Raw genomic sequence first — 15,273 nt, 5'->3', positions numbered from 1 at the left:
GAAGCAGCCCTACTGTTTGCTCAAAACCAAACGCTTTCCTTCGTCTAGAGACGATCATCCCTGGTCTTAGGAATGAGCAAAGCCATGTGTACAGGGACGTGCAGAGAATGTTAGAGAGGCAGGGGCTGACACTTCTTTTGGTGAAAACATCGAAAACAGCAGACCTCCAAGCTCACAACGCGTCGCGCTGCGACGCGTTGTGAGCTTGGAGGTCGGCTATTTTCGGTGCTTGATGCCACATTGAACTACAAGCATTATCAAGTCAATACTGGAGATGTTGCGTAGGGCATGGATTTCTACACAGCCACAGAGGGCAATTCTTTCAACATAAGATGCTGCATTCAAGTTCAGGAGCATTTGGACAATAAGGCAATTCTCTTGAATGCTGCCTTCAGGTATGGCAGAGAAAGAGGGCATTTGCATTTCTTTCACTACAGTAAAAGCTGCATTCATGGTCTGGAGAGGGCACTTTTTTACAGACAGTTAGAAGGGCAGGGGCTCAAGCCCCCTTTGATGTCTATGTGTGCACGTGCCTGCATGTGTACGCTTGGCTTGGCTCTCCGACAGACAGAGCTGCCTTCTCCTCCCTACAATGACTTCTGTTTGTTTGCCAAGGTGTTTCACAAGGCAAAAAAGAAAAAGAATAACCCCCCCAAAAAGCTGCGACCCGAGCCAAGCTTCTAACGGCCTACTGGTCCCAGTCTGAAGTGAGACGAGGGAAGCACCAGAGGTCCAGAGGTCAGCGTCATCTGCTTGGCCGAAGCAGTGTTTCTCAACTGTAGGGACTCAGGTGAAAGTATCTTAACCACTGCCGGGGGAGATACTAGACTTTTGAGGCCATCAGGACACATTTTTATGGGTCCACGACGCAAGTAAATGTCCAGTTTTTTTCCTACAATTTTTTTTAAATTATTTATTTTCAGAAATCTCCCCCCCCCAAAAAAAATAAAAATCTGAAACGTAAAGCGAACGACATAACTGATAATAGTCTACAATAGTAATTGTAGATGCCATGAGCTCACAACATGTCACATCGCAGTGCGTTGTGAGTTCTGCCATTTTAGCTACAGTTTATAACCAAAAAAAGGGCTTAAGTGGATCATTCATAATGTGTTTTTTTGTATGTTTGCGTGACAGGAGGGGACCTATAGCTTTGACTTGGCGAAGGGAGAGTAAGCCATACATCTAGCTGTCCCACTAATGCTTTCTGGGAAAGTGTGAGGTTCCAACGGAGAGGTGAGCGAGTGTCTGCACATGCTCAGTGATCTGGGCGTGTGGAGGTCGCTGAGAGCCTCGCACCTCGCCCTTTTGGCGAGCCAAGAAACACAGCATCTTGTCAGCCTTGTTAATTAGGCCTCTTCCCTGTTCCATATGGCGCTGTTCTGATTAGGAAGGGGAAAAGTGAACGTGAGCTCAGTCGGTAGAGCTCTCGCCTTTGTACCGCAAGGTCATGGGTTCGATTCCGGGCACCGCCAACTCAGCGTATGAGTAGCACGGCTTGGCAAGTCGTGCGGCAAGTAGGGTTGTTCGATGTGGCCTAAAAATAAAATCTCGATTTATTTCTCAGAAAAGTCAATTTTCGATTCCGATTTCGATTTTTTTGTTAAAAGAATAATACATTGTTTCAACTATTTTGTTTTCATTTAAAAAATGCAAGGATTTTTTTTTTTATTATTGTTTTATTTTTATATAGCCAAATAGCAAAATGTAATAAAACAATAAGGGTAATAATAATAATAATAACTTTAGTTGCGCAACAATCACATACAGAAGTTAACTTAGCGTCCTTAGTGTTTCATTATCAATAGTGAGTGACAAAACAGCCAAAACAAGCCAGCTCTTGGAGGCTGGTGAAACGGGTGAAAAAATAGCTAAGGCCGCCCCTGCACTGCTCATGCACGGAGGCGAAGCACTTCGCTTCCCGACACAAAATTAACACAGTGACAGGGACAGTAGGAGTAGACTACAGTGGATGGGTAACACAGAATTAATAAGCTTCTTTCAAACTACAACAACAAGTAGACCTAAGTGTACCAGCTCAGCAGCTTTTTGTTCTGTTTGCTGCCTGTACCAGCGCGAGTGAGCGCATGCAGTGCTGTGGTGAGCTCTGCCCAGTTTGACTTGCGCTGCACATCAAATAAATGACACATCAGAGATAAAGTAGGTATTAATTTGGTGTCAGACCTTGTCGTCCTGCTTTAGGAGGACCGGGCTGTGTACTTTTTGCCCCGTGCAAGGCTCCAATGAGTAAGAATTACCCTAATTAAAGTGAAAATCAATTTTACGATTTCTTTTTTTTTTTAATCGTCCAAAGGAAAAAACCCGGATTTCGATTAAAAATCGATTAATCGAAAAACCCTAGCGGCAAGTACTGGGAGCTGATGGTAGGTGTGGCGCTCCACCTCAGCAGTCCTTCTCCCAGGCGTCTAGCGCATTGTAACGGGGACAGACTCCCGCGTGTTACCGGCTGATACCGACAATAAGCCACTCCCGACCTACTTGTTGAAGACATTATTTTGCTGTGATATGATTATTTACATGAGTTATAGACACTAGAACGAACCACACTTGCATGAGAGCCCCATGCCATTTTACATTAGAGCCCATGATCTACAAGCTCACAACGTAGCACATTAGCTCCTTAGGCAAACCAAAAATACATGTTCAGGTTGGTACAGTACATACTAGGGCATTCACCAACTATTTGAATATTCGAATATCAAAGTCACTATTCGATGTTGTTCACCGAAGTCGAATATTCGCTTTTTTTTTTTTTTTTTTTTATTGTTTTCTCTTTAACTCTCCCACCGCTTTGAACGTTCACGTTCGCCCGATTGCGCAAGACCTCTCCGCCAATACGGCGCTCGTTCGGTTCGTTCGTCTGATGACTGTAAGCTGATGAGGGGTCGCGCGGCCGTCTACTGTAAACACATTTTCCGCGGTGATGGTGTAAAAAATCCATTATGCGTTAGATCAACGGAGAACAATTCACTTCCTTGTTGATTTCCTCTGGCTGTAAGGCTCTGGGGCCAGTGACTGGTCTTCTTCTTCTTCAACACATAACAGGCAAATTCACATTCATTCTCGCATGACGCCGCCCTCTGCTGCCTGGCAGACCAAAGTGCACTATTGCACAACCCAAAAAAATAAAAATAAATAAATAAATGTCTGTCTGTCTATCTACTATAACGTCGCAAAGGTAAGCCGCTTTTTGATGGCACCAGACCCAATAAATAAATAAATAATCTGGCAGTGGGAAAGTTAATAAAAATATAGTTTATAAAGCTTGGCTAGATAGGAAGTCATAAGAATGAGTTGTCAGTGCCCCTGGTGGATGAATTTGTTAATGCTCTATACCAGGGGTTCTCAAACCTTTTTAGGCCGTGACCCCCAAAATAAACATGTTTGAACTGGGGACCCCCACCCTGACAAGCACTTGGAATTGTAGGTATTACACTTAATGTGACTCGGTTCCACAGATAAATATTGTGAAAATAGCAGATCTACATGCTCACAACGCCTCGCGTTATTTTCACAAAGTTCGCCTCTTGCTTACTTAATATTTGACAGTTTGACCAGTCCTGTAGAATATTCGACTATTCGAATACTTTGAGGTTGAATAATTCGAATACTAAAAATCACTATTCGTGAATGCCCTAGTACAGGGGTCAGCAACCCGCGGCTCTAGAGCCGCATGCGGCTCTTTGGCGCCGCCCTAGTGGCTCCCTGGAGCTTTTTCAAAAATGTATGAAAATGGAAACGATTTTTTAACGATTTTTTTATCGTCAAGTTTCACATTTGTATGTTTTTTTTTTTTTTGCAAAGTAAAGCCCTGCTTCATCATACAAGACTGACGCACAAAAGTAGTGAAAACAGCAGATCTACAAGCACACAACGCCTCGCGGTGCGAGGCGTTGTGTGCTTGTAGATCGGCTGTTTTCACTAGTTTAGTTCATTTTTTAAATGATAAATGTAAAACGAAGTTTTGGACATACAAGGTTTCTTCCCCCCGACAACGACGATATATAAGGCTTTTATAATTTTTTGCGGCTCCAGACAGATTTGTTTTGGGGTTTTTTGGTCCAATATGGCTCTTTCAACATTTTGGGTTGCCGACCCCTGCCCTAGTACACTACGCAGAGAGACATGGTGAGCCAGTTACTTGACCTCTTGAGCCTTACACCAAATAAATGAAAGACACATTCAAAATGACATTAATGAAATTGTATTGATTAATGAATTGTAAAGAAAAAAATCAAACCTCGGTTCGAAGTGAAGCGGTGAACTTTTATTCTATGTGTTCTAGAGTTATGAACTCTGTGATCTATACATTCTTTATATTCTGAATGAATTAATGATTTTATCTGGAGGGCCGAATTGTCATGTGAAGCTTGACCAATCCTCAAATTATCAAATCATCAGACCGGGACGGACACTACACACATACGTACGTACGTACGTACGTACGCGACGGACGGACAGACGGACGGTACGGACGGGACAGGACAGATAAAACCTGTTCATTCTGAACTGAAATGGCCATATATGGACATGGGACACACATTTTGCTTTTTGAAAAAGCCTATTCATCTGGACTGATATTCTGGACGACTACAGGACAGAAAAAACCTGTTCATTCTGGACTGGAGTGACCATATATGGACATGAGGTGACATACATTTTGTTTTTGAAAAGCCTGTTCATTCTGGACTGAGATGACCATATATGGGCGCGTGACACACAAAGCCACTCATTGGAAGCGGTTTTCACCGCTTCAAAAAGAAAAAAGTTAAATTGTAATATTATTATCAAACATAAAGAGCAAACATATTCTCCCATGCATAGACATTTACCATGGAAATGGCAGGTTCTGCGTGGTCCCAGGGTTCGGATGTGTAAGCGTCTGGTCTCTGATGCACTGAGCCACCACTGTCTGCTGTGGCTCCAACACACACTGCTCACCGCCCTACCATGGCCTGCAAACAATTCACAATTCAGGCATTTAGCAGACGCTCTTAACAGTTTTACTGCCAGATTTATTATTTGTTTATTGGGGCTGGTGCCAGCAAAAAGCAGCTTTGCGATGTTATAAAATGATCTATTGATTATTTCCAAACTTTTTTTTTTTTCATTGGATCTGTTATTATGTGCACTTTAGCCAAGCTGGCGGCAGAGGGCAGCCTTATGCAAAGAATGGATGTGAAATGGCCCTCCCCTCTTTCCGTCGTTCGGAGCATAGAAATGCATAATCTAGATCATGTCCACAGAGAACAGCCAGGAGGTGAATTGGACATGTTTACGTGTGGTGGAGATTTGAAAGCAGCATTACGGGAGATGTACACACACGCGCAACACCTCATCAGCTTACAGTCATCAAACAAGGTAATAGAACGAGCGTTCGTATTGGCTTTGAGCCGCCGTCAGAATTGGGACGAGCGTTAAAGTTCAAAGCGTTAAAAGAGTTAATCCAGAGCGACTTACAATAAGAAAGGTAAATACATCGATACATCAACATGAATACATAGAAATAGTAATTTAAAGGTGATACACCATGAAATTTCACTTTTCCTATTTTAAAACCTTTTTTTGGGGTCCCACTAGCACCTTCTATCCTCACAAAGTCCCATTTCTAACCGTTGTGTCTTTCTCTGGTTTTGAGAAGGCGAAGGTTAAAAGTATCCCACGGGTTCTCAAAACAGGCTGTCCAGATTTGCTGCCGATTGTGACGTCATCTGCCGATTGTGACGTCATCACAAAAAAAAACAAAAAAAAAAACAAAAAAAAAATTTTTTTCAAAAAAAAAGTTTTTTTCAAAAAGATTTTGGGGGGGGGGGGGGGGGGTGGCGCAGTTCAGGCCAAAGGTGGTACTGCAGCTGAAATGCTCTGAGAGCCATTCAAAAATGAGAAAGGCTCTCTATTCAGGAGTGGTAATTTAGCCTCAAAACTTTTGAAAAACGTTTTTGGGACATAAACAATATGACATAAATACTTTTTAAATGCATGGTGTATCACCTTTAAGAAAAAACGTAGATAGACCAAGTAAAAAAACTTCAAAACCAAACAATACTATCAAAATGACCTGTATGGTCATTGAGGGTAGGCAAGTGCTACGGTAAGTGCTATGGGCTTAGGTGGAGTCTGAAGAGACGAGTCTTCAGACCACGGTGGTCTAGGACCATAGACTGTATAAAAGATATGGACAAAGCGAAGCCATTGGTTTCTATGCAGCGCAAATGACACAATATGGGTCCTTGGCATGGGTGTTGCCATCATAGATTGAAATGCAACCAGAGGATGCTATTGGCTGCCAACGGTCACGTGCAACCGCAGGGATACATGGGAGAATGTGGTCGGAGCCTCCCGAAATACAGCACACGAAGAAGAACACAGCCGGCTGGTATCAGTTTAGTTGGCCACGCCCCCCCCCCCCCCCCCCCGCAACTTTATCATCAATTTTAACACAAATGGGACCTTATTTTCACAAAACGCATATCATCGTGATTGAAAGGCAATTTTTAACTAGCGATAGGAACCATAAAGTATTCAGGAAAATGTTAATTAAGGTTAGAAAACAAAAGGGGAAAATGAATGGGATCCAATGGAGAGCAATTCTTTTTGCAACCGGCCAGGGGGAAAACAGCGCAACTAGCGGCCAATCATAGGAAGTTTTAGTTCCGTAATTGGGCTCATTTTAAATCGGCGGAACTCTCCCCCTGTCTAGGACGAGTGGATCATTGTCCTGGGGTTTCTGTGTGTATGCACGCACGCACGCACGCACGCACGCATGCACGCACGCACGCACGCACGCACGCACGTTGAATGCAGTGTTCAGTCCTGGTATTGTTCATACAGCCAAGTAGACTGAGGAGCAGAGAGAGAGAGAGAGGTTCACTGTGACCTCCCAGTCACATTCCACTGCTGTCCTGTTAGATCTGCTGCCCTCTTGTGGAGGTACTGTGCACCAGGGGTTCCCAAACCTTTTTGTCTCAGGGCACCCCATGAATATTGTTTTAATCCGAGGCACCCCTACATTATAATTTTCACTCCCAGCACCTTATATTTAGAGCATATCATCGTTGTCGGGTGGAAACCTTGTATGTCCAAAACCGTTCGTTTTGAATTTATCATCTATAAAACGTACTAAACTAGTGAAAACAGCAGATTTACAAGGACACAACGCCTCGCATTGCGAGGCGTTGTGTGCTTGTAGATCGGCTGTTTTCACTAGTTTTGTGCGACAGTCTTGTATGAAGCAGGGCAAAAGACGTACACATTTGAAACTTGGATATACGAGGTTTCTGCCTGACAGTGACGATATTTTAGTGATTATGTTGCGAGGAAAACGTTGAGATAACAGCCATTTTGGTTAGAACTGACTGAAAATAACTTTGTACTTCAAGTTTAAAATTATAATAAATAATATTTTTTTCAAATAAATTCCAAATATTATCAAATGATCTCGCGGCACCCCTGGACTGCCGTCACGGCACCCCAGGGTGCCCGGTCACCCACTTTGAACCCCTGCTGTACACCACAGACACACATGCACATGTGTGTGTCTGTGACATACAAGGCTGGATGCTGCATGCGCGGCAGTCGCGGCTTTGTAAATCAACACAACAGAGTTGCTCCTCCAGAGGCAGTATGAGTGTCTGAGAGGGGAACTAGCTAGCCTGATAAATCAGTCCGCACATCACCACCCCCTGCTGGTGGGTGGTGTGTAGTGTGGACTGACACCGGAGATATTTTATTTTATTTCAAGCTCGCCCGAGGAGCGGGCGAATTGAATGGGCCAATCAGGGCTGTAGACTTGAGGCACGTGGTAGGCTGGTCCGGTCCCAGCCCCCCCCCCCCAGCCCCCTCCCTTCGGAGCTGTTCTGCCCACGAGAGTCCCTAGTGGACTCTGATTGGTGCTCTTCTGCCCATGTGAGTTTTTAGTGGACTCTGATTGGTCCGTGAAAACTGTCATGGCGGAGTCAGACTCGACTCGAATTCTTTTAATAAATTATACAATAGTGCCGTTTCATTACGTTTTAATACCATTTTGCACTAACGTAAACATGCAATCATATAATATGTTATGAGAAATAACGTATTTTTGCAATGTCACGCCACATCGCCGTCGGGGGCTCTAAGCGTGTGTGTGTGTGTGTGTGTGTGTGTGTGTGTGTGTGTGTACTGTGTGTGTGTGTGTGTGTGTGTGTGTGTGTGTGTGTGTGTGTGTGTGTGTGTGTGTGTGTGTGTGTGTGTGTGTGTGTGTGTGTGTGTGTGTGTGACGTCAATAGGCTTTTGCCAGCCCCCGCTGAAGTAGAATCTCCGTCCGCAGGATCAGACTCTCTCCCGAAGTGAAACGTAGTGAAGAGTCTGACGCTTGCAGTCAGGCTAGGAACTAGCTGCCTTAGTGTAGGTCAGGTTCACAAACCTTTCCATACCAAGGACCCCCAAATAATAGCCATATTTTATGGCTGCAGCCCCCCCATTGTGAAATGTCTTAACTCTTAACACATTTTGTGCCTCAAAAGTAGGCACGTGTGTGCTATAGACGGAGATTACTTACTGTAGAAAGGCGGAGATTCACCTTTCCAGCTATCGACCTACTTACTGTACAACAGGGTTCCCCAATTAGTTTTCCCCAAGGGCCGAATCATGTCTAGGGTACCAAGCCGAGGGCCACAACATTGAATTATGTCTAGGGTACCAAGCCGAGGGCCACGACATTGCAGGGGGCGTCGGTGGCGTTCCTGCTACTCCAGCGACAGTTCAGATATCGTCGTTGTCGTAGTCGTTTTGAATTTATAATTTTTAAAATTATTTAAACTAGTGAAAACAGCCGATCAACAAGCACACAACGCCTCGCGGCGCAAGGCGTTGTGTGCTTGTAGATCTGCTGTTTTCACTACTTTTGTGCGACGGCCTTGTATGATTTGCGAAAGAACGTACACATTTGGAGACAAGAGATTTCCAGCCGACAACGACAATATACTAGTGTTGTTGCTGCTCTTATACCACCATTATTACTGGGGTTGGTGTGGGCCAGACAGTTGCCCCCCCCGCGGGCCGCAAATGGCCCGCAGGCCGCCTATTGGGGAACCTTGCTGTTAATTCTTAATGACACAGCCAAAAATAGGGATGCCAGGCGGACTTGAACCCTACAGTTCCGTAGACACTATAGACGATCTAAAAGCCCACAATGCATCGCGTTTGCGACTCGTTGGTGAGCTTGTAAGATCGTCTATTTCTTTTTTTCTTTTTCTTTTTTTTTTAACCCATTTTTCACCCAGTGCCAATTGTCTATGTAATCCTGGGCTCTGCTCTCCCTCTGCCGCGCCTGGGGAGACAACGGACTGACCTCATGCTTCCTTCAATGCATGAGTAGTCCAAGTTGTTTCTTTTCACCTGACGGGGGATTTTCCCCGGGATGGACGTAGCGCGTGGAAGGAACACGTTATTCCAACCAGTTCCTTTCCCCTCCATCAGGCGCCCCGGCTGGCCAGGGGAAGGCATTATTGAGACCAGGATTACTGCATGTTTTTTGTGAGGGTATCAACCCTAGGAGACACGGGGAGAACATGCAAACTCCACACAGAAAGGCCCTATCGCCGACCCCACCTAGGGTGTGGGCGCTGATGACGCGGAGGGAGAAACACGCCCCCAGCACCCACAGCGTCCCCCGGCGGGAATCAAACCCAGGACCTTCTAGCTGTGAGGCGCTAACCACTGCGCCACCGCGCCGCCTCCAAGATCGTCTATTTCTGGCAAAGAGATTTACTGACAGCGTAGAAGGAAGAACAGAGCCAACTCTGGTCTGTTTCACAACAGAACAGAGGATTTTAATGTGGTTGAAAGTGGAACAATTATTGTATGAACTGAATTTGAGTTGAAATGTTTACAAAAAGTGACCGAAGAAGAAATGTGTGTGTGTGTCTTTTCATTTTCCTCTATTTTCCAATTGTCCCCTCGGGGCTCCCAGATTGAAAACCAACTGGCTTAGGCCTGGCTTTTTCCGACGTTGCTGTGTGTGTGTGTGTGTGTGTGTGGCATCAGGCATGTGTGTGTGTGTGTGTGTGTGTGTGTGTGCGCGCGTGCGTGCGTGCGTGCGTCTGTGTGTGTCCTTTCATTTCATTTCTCATTTCTCGCTGCCAGTCTCCGACTTTCTGAGAAGTCGGCATGTACCGAAGCACCTCCTCGAATTCATGCTTGCTTTGGTATGCGACCAAAGAATGCCTTTCTGGTCAGAGGGAGAAAGCTCTCTATCTGCGGGCTCTGACAGTGATAGCCCACTCAACGAAATACTTGGGAGCGTCCGTGACGTCCCGGGAACGCTTTCATCTGGGGTCAAGGATCTGTTGTTATATGATATGTTACACAGCCCAGGCAAGAATAAAGATAGGCCTAAATCACTGCGTCTTTTTCTGTCTGGATCATGGCCTGCACTCGAAAATCTAGAAAGCATTTGCGTGCGGCGGGCCACGCATCTGTCCACTTAAGGGCCATTTATAGTTACGTATGGTTGGATTTTGTGTACGTTTTGGGAGAGATTACGTACAGTAAATCCGTCGACATGCATAGTTCCTCCTCTACGTTATGTACGTGCCGACCTCTCTCTGTTGGGCCGCGCAACACATGCGCCTCGCAGCACAGAAGAGAATAGCTAACAAAAGCGAAGCATTTAGCCAAAATATGTAGAACCACAGAATGTCTTGACCCGACGTGTTTATAAGTGGTAACAGTGTGGACTGGTTCTGCTGTCTGTCGGCAAAGTTGCATCGCGGATTCGCGGGAAATGTAAAACTCCGCGAGGGTACAGATTTAACCACATATGGATCCGGACCCGGAGTAATTATTACAAAACACACCCGCTCCTATAATTCCCAAGTATATGATGAACCGCTGAGCTAATTAATCAGCTCTTCTTGTGTGCCTCGTCTTGCTGACAGCCGTTGGAGGATAGGCGGTGTGTGTGTGACTGTGTGAGAGTGAGAGTGTGTGTGCGGCTGTGCACGCACGTGTGTGTGTGTGTGTGTGTGTGTGTGTGTGTGTGTGTGTGGGTGAGGAGTCAACAGTCAAGCCGTCCTCTTCACGTGGTTGCGACGTTCCTTTTTTCCCATTTCTTGATACAATATATTTCTCATTGGGACACATAGTTTGAGAACCGCTGTCACAGAGAGAGCAGAGGAAAAGTAATTTTTCCTCACTACTGCGCCTACGATTAACAACGGTGGCCGCGGGTACTTCTGGCTACGGGTACATCTTGTACGTTCAGTCCGTCCAGTTGGGAGCTGTACGTAAGGGTCCGTGTACGGACCTAAATCATCCGGACGATTACGCACTGGCAGATGAAACGGATCAAACGGACGAAATCTCTCTTCCCCTTCGTTTCTTGTGTATTCCTGCGGTCCTTATGTACTGCTATGCATGGTACTTTATAGGGTTGTGTGCATTTTCAGAGCACGGTTATTTTATTTAATTACGCACAGAACGACCTTGTCTGCAAGCCAATCTCCAGAAACCTCTCATCTCCAACTTGTTATTTGTTATTATCCCCCCCCCCCCCCCCCCCCCGCGGCCCCCACTTTCTCTTAATGCGGCCCTCAGGTTAATATCAGAATACTGATATTAACTTATATTATTGATTTCAGCTGTTACAATTCCAAACATGCAAACTCGCTTTATGACTAGTGGTATTAAAATGTTAGTCTTTTTCACGTCCCATGTATTTGTAATTAAGTTCATAAAGTTTACATAGGTATAGTATAACTAAATGCATGTGAAATTAAACAAAAATATTAGATTTCAGGATTCCAATTAAAAAATAGCAAAAGATTCCAATTCAAAAGTAGCAAAAATAGCCGATCTACAAGCTCAATTGGGCAACTGGCGGCCCGGGGGCCACATGCGGCCCCCACTTTCTCTTAATGCGGCCCTCAGGTTAATATCAGAATACTGATATTAACTTATATTATTGATTTCAGCTGTTACAATTCCAAACATGCAAACCCGCTTTATGACTAGCGGTATTAAAATGTTAGTCTTTTTTTACGTCCCATGTATTTGTAATTAAGTTCATAAAGTTTACATAGGTATAACTAAATGCATGTGAAATTAAACAAAAATTCCAATTAAAAAATAGCAAAAGATAATTCAGGATTCCAATTCAAAAGTAACAAAAATAGCCGATCTACAAGCTCAAAACGCGTCGCTAGATCGGCTATTTTCTATGATGGTCTTCTCTATGATCGTTGCTGTCCCGTGGAGAGATTGTATGTCCCGAAACATCATGTTTATACCAGTGAACTGTACTGTCATGAAACTGTACCTTTCCCTATGCAAACTTCTAATAAATACTTAAAGGGATATTCCACTTTCAAAAAACCTTTTGTCATTGTATGGTCTAATCTGGCTTGTATGAACACCCTGAACAGTTTTTTTAATTTTCTTCATTCAGTTTTTAGATATTTGATGTAAATGTTACCAGGGCCTCTCCCCACACACACCCATTGTAACTTCAAACTCCATTTTAACCATGGTAGATTCATTAAAAACAGCCGTGTTTTTCAGTATCCTTTTTCATTTCTTTTTTATATTTTTTTATTGTATTTAATTTTTTTCCATTTTCCCAAATAATTATAAAAAATACATGAAAAACAAAACACGTATTAGGAGGGTAGTATGAGTTACCAGAAAAAAATAATGGGTGTTTTTAATGAATCTATCATGGTTAAAATGGAGTTTGAAGTTACAATGGGTGTGTATGGGGAGAGGCCCTGGGCCTGGAGGACCTGGTAACATTTAAATATCTAAAAACTGAATGAAGAAAATTTAAAACTGTTCAGGGTGTTCATACAAGCCTGATTAGACCATACAATGACAAAAAGTTTTTTTTTTTTGAAAGTGGAATATCCCTTTAAATCAATCAATCAATATCTATCTATAAATGCGAGAAGTCTCTGCGTGTGTGTTTGTAATCCGCGTATCTCGAGAACCGTTCGTCCCACCGGCTTCAGATTCGGCACGCGCGTTCCCCGCCGCGGCACGGAGTGCAGTGCCGGGCCTCGACCCGACCCGACGCGCGGTTTTCCCTAACCGGCGCGAAACGTTCGGAATCTCCTTATGCGGGGCTGATTGTTGACATCAGGCTGTTCCGGAGGAAATCGGCGCAAAATCGGTCATTGTGACATCACTGCAGTGCCGGGCGCAAGCGCTGACTCATTGTGACATCACTGCAGTGCCGGGCCTTGCCTCGACAGATATCTCCGTATATGGGCATAAGACTGAGAACTCCATATATGGGCATATGGGCAGATACAGAGATCTCCATACAGTATATGGGCATATATAGACATATATCTCCGTATATAGGAATAAAAGGGACACAGACCCTAGACCCGACAGATATCTCCGTATACTGAGAACTCCATATATGTGTCCCAATCTCACTGAGAGCCAGTCATCTCGGAAAGTACAGCTTTAGACAGGGACTGAAAATACCTTTTTTTTCTTTTCACTAAAATGTGATAAAGCCACTAAAGCATTTCATAAATTTCAGGCTACATTTCACTTAAACGCCAGAGCTTAACTCTGCATGTAAATAAGACTTTTTTTAATTAATGTGAGAGATCGTCAGGTCATTTGCAGGTTAGAAATTTATTTAGAAATTGAATATCTCAAAAGTAGTATTTCAGCTTGGCATCATTCTATAAGCCATATCTTCAAAACTGTTGGGTCAATCTCCACAACCAATATATCATTTTGTAGCTATGATCACCAAAAAATTAAAATGAATAAAAATCCAATGACTGGCTCCCAGCCAAATTGGGACACATATGTACATCTTGCCTCGACCCGACAGATATCTCCGTATATGGGCATAAGACTGAGAACTGAAATCGGTGCAAGCGCTGACTCATTGTGAGATTTGTGACATCACCTCATAAAAGGCTCTGACATCACGTACGCCACATGAGTCAACAAAAAATCTCTGTGAGTGTGTATGTATGTATGTAATCCGCGTATCTCGAGAACCATTCGTCCCACCGGCACGCGCGTTCTCCATATATGGGAATAAAATGAATGCCCGTATGCGGAGCTGATGTCTGACATCAGAGTTTTCCGCAACCGGTACTGTGTGTCCAGAGATCTTCATATATGGGCATAAGTGGACAAAGACAAACAGATGGTCAAAACGGGTCCTATGACAACAGGTATATTGGGGTTTGCATTAAAGGGTGGGGCATTCATTCCCTATTTCAAATTCGGCACGCGCGTTCCCCACCGCAGCAGGTAGTGCAGTGCTCGGCCCGACCCGATACACGATTTTCTGTAACCAGCACGAAAGGTTCGGATTCTGATGTCTGACATCAGGATTTTCCGGAACTGACACTGCGTCTGCATAGATCTCCATATATGGGCATAAAATGGATGCAGACAGCTGATACAGATATCTCCATATATGGGCATAAATGGACACAGGCAAACAGATGGTCAAAGATCTCCATATATGGGCATAAAGTGGACGCAGACAGACAGATACAGATATCTCCATATATGGGCATAAATGGACACAGGCAAACAGATGGTCAAAACGGGTCCTATGACAACAGGTATAATGGGGTTTGCATTAAGTTTGTCTCCTCCTCCATCTGTTTGTCTGTGTCCCTTTATTCCCATTATGGAGATCTCTGTATCTGTCTGTGCCTCCGACTGTGTTGCAGACACAGTGCCGGTTCCCCCTTTAATGCAAACCCCATTATACCTATTGTCATAGGACCCGTTTTGACCATCTTTTTGAAAAAGCGACAGAGATCTCATATATGGGCATAAAATGGACGCAGATAAACAGATATCTCCATATATGGCATATATGGGCATACAATGGACGCAGAATCACAAAGTTCTCCATATACGGGCATAAAAGGGACACAGACAGACAGATACAGAGATCTCCATATATGGGCATAAAATGGACGCAGATAGACAGATATCTCCATATATGGGCATATAATGGACCCAGAACTATAACTGCAGTGATCTCTATATGGACATAAAATGGACGCCGACAGACAGACAGATACAGATATCTACATATATGGGCATAAATGGACACAGGCAGACAGATGGTCAAAACAGGTCCTATGAAAACAGGTATAATGGGGTTTGCATTAAAGGGCGGGGCATTCATTCCCTATTTACATTGTTCCGAGTTGGCCAGGTCGCCGACTAGACTCGGGCGGCCCAGCTTCTAGTAACATCTAACTATTCATTTACCGAATGTCT

The 15,273-nt window shown here is 44.2% G+C and overlaps 1 protein-coding gene across 1 annotated transcript in view; it reads right to left on the bottom strand.

Moving 5' to 3' along the window:
* Positions 1–15,273, bottom strand: part of wdr27 (WD repeat domain 27) — a gene marked incomplete at both ends in the record, with an annotated part of 197,280 nt that overhangs the window by 124,146 nt on the left and 57,861 nt on the right. The window contains 2 exons of the mRNA XM_080740095.1: positions 1,255–1,382; positions 4,854–4,976. Of these exons, the coding sequence (XP_080596221.1) occupies positions 1,255–1,382; positions 4,854–4,976 (251 nt within the window). The remainder of the gene's footprint in view (positions 1–1,254; positions 1,383–4,853; positions 4,977–15,273) is intronic.

This window comes from Nannobrachium achirus, assembly GCF_963921795.1.
Source record: "Nannobrachium achirus genome assembly, chromosome: 13".
In the NCBI taxonomy this organism is placed as follows: Eukaryota; Metazoa; Chordata; class Actinopteri; order Myctophiformes; family Myctophidae; genus Nannobrachium; species Nannobrachium achirus.
This window is presented reverse-complemented; position numbering and strand designations above follow the sequence as displayed.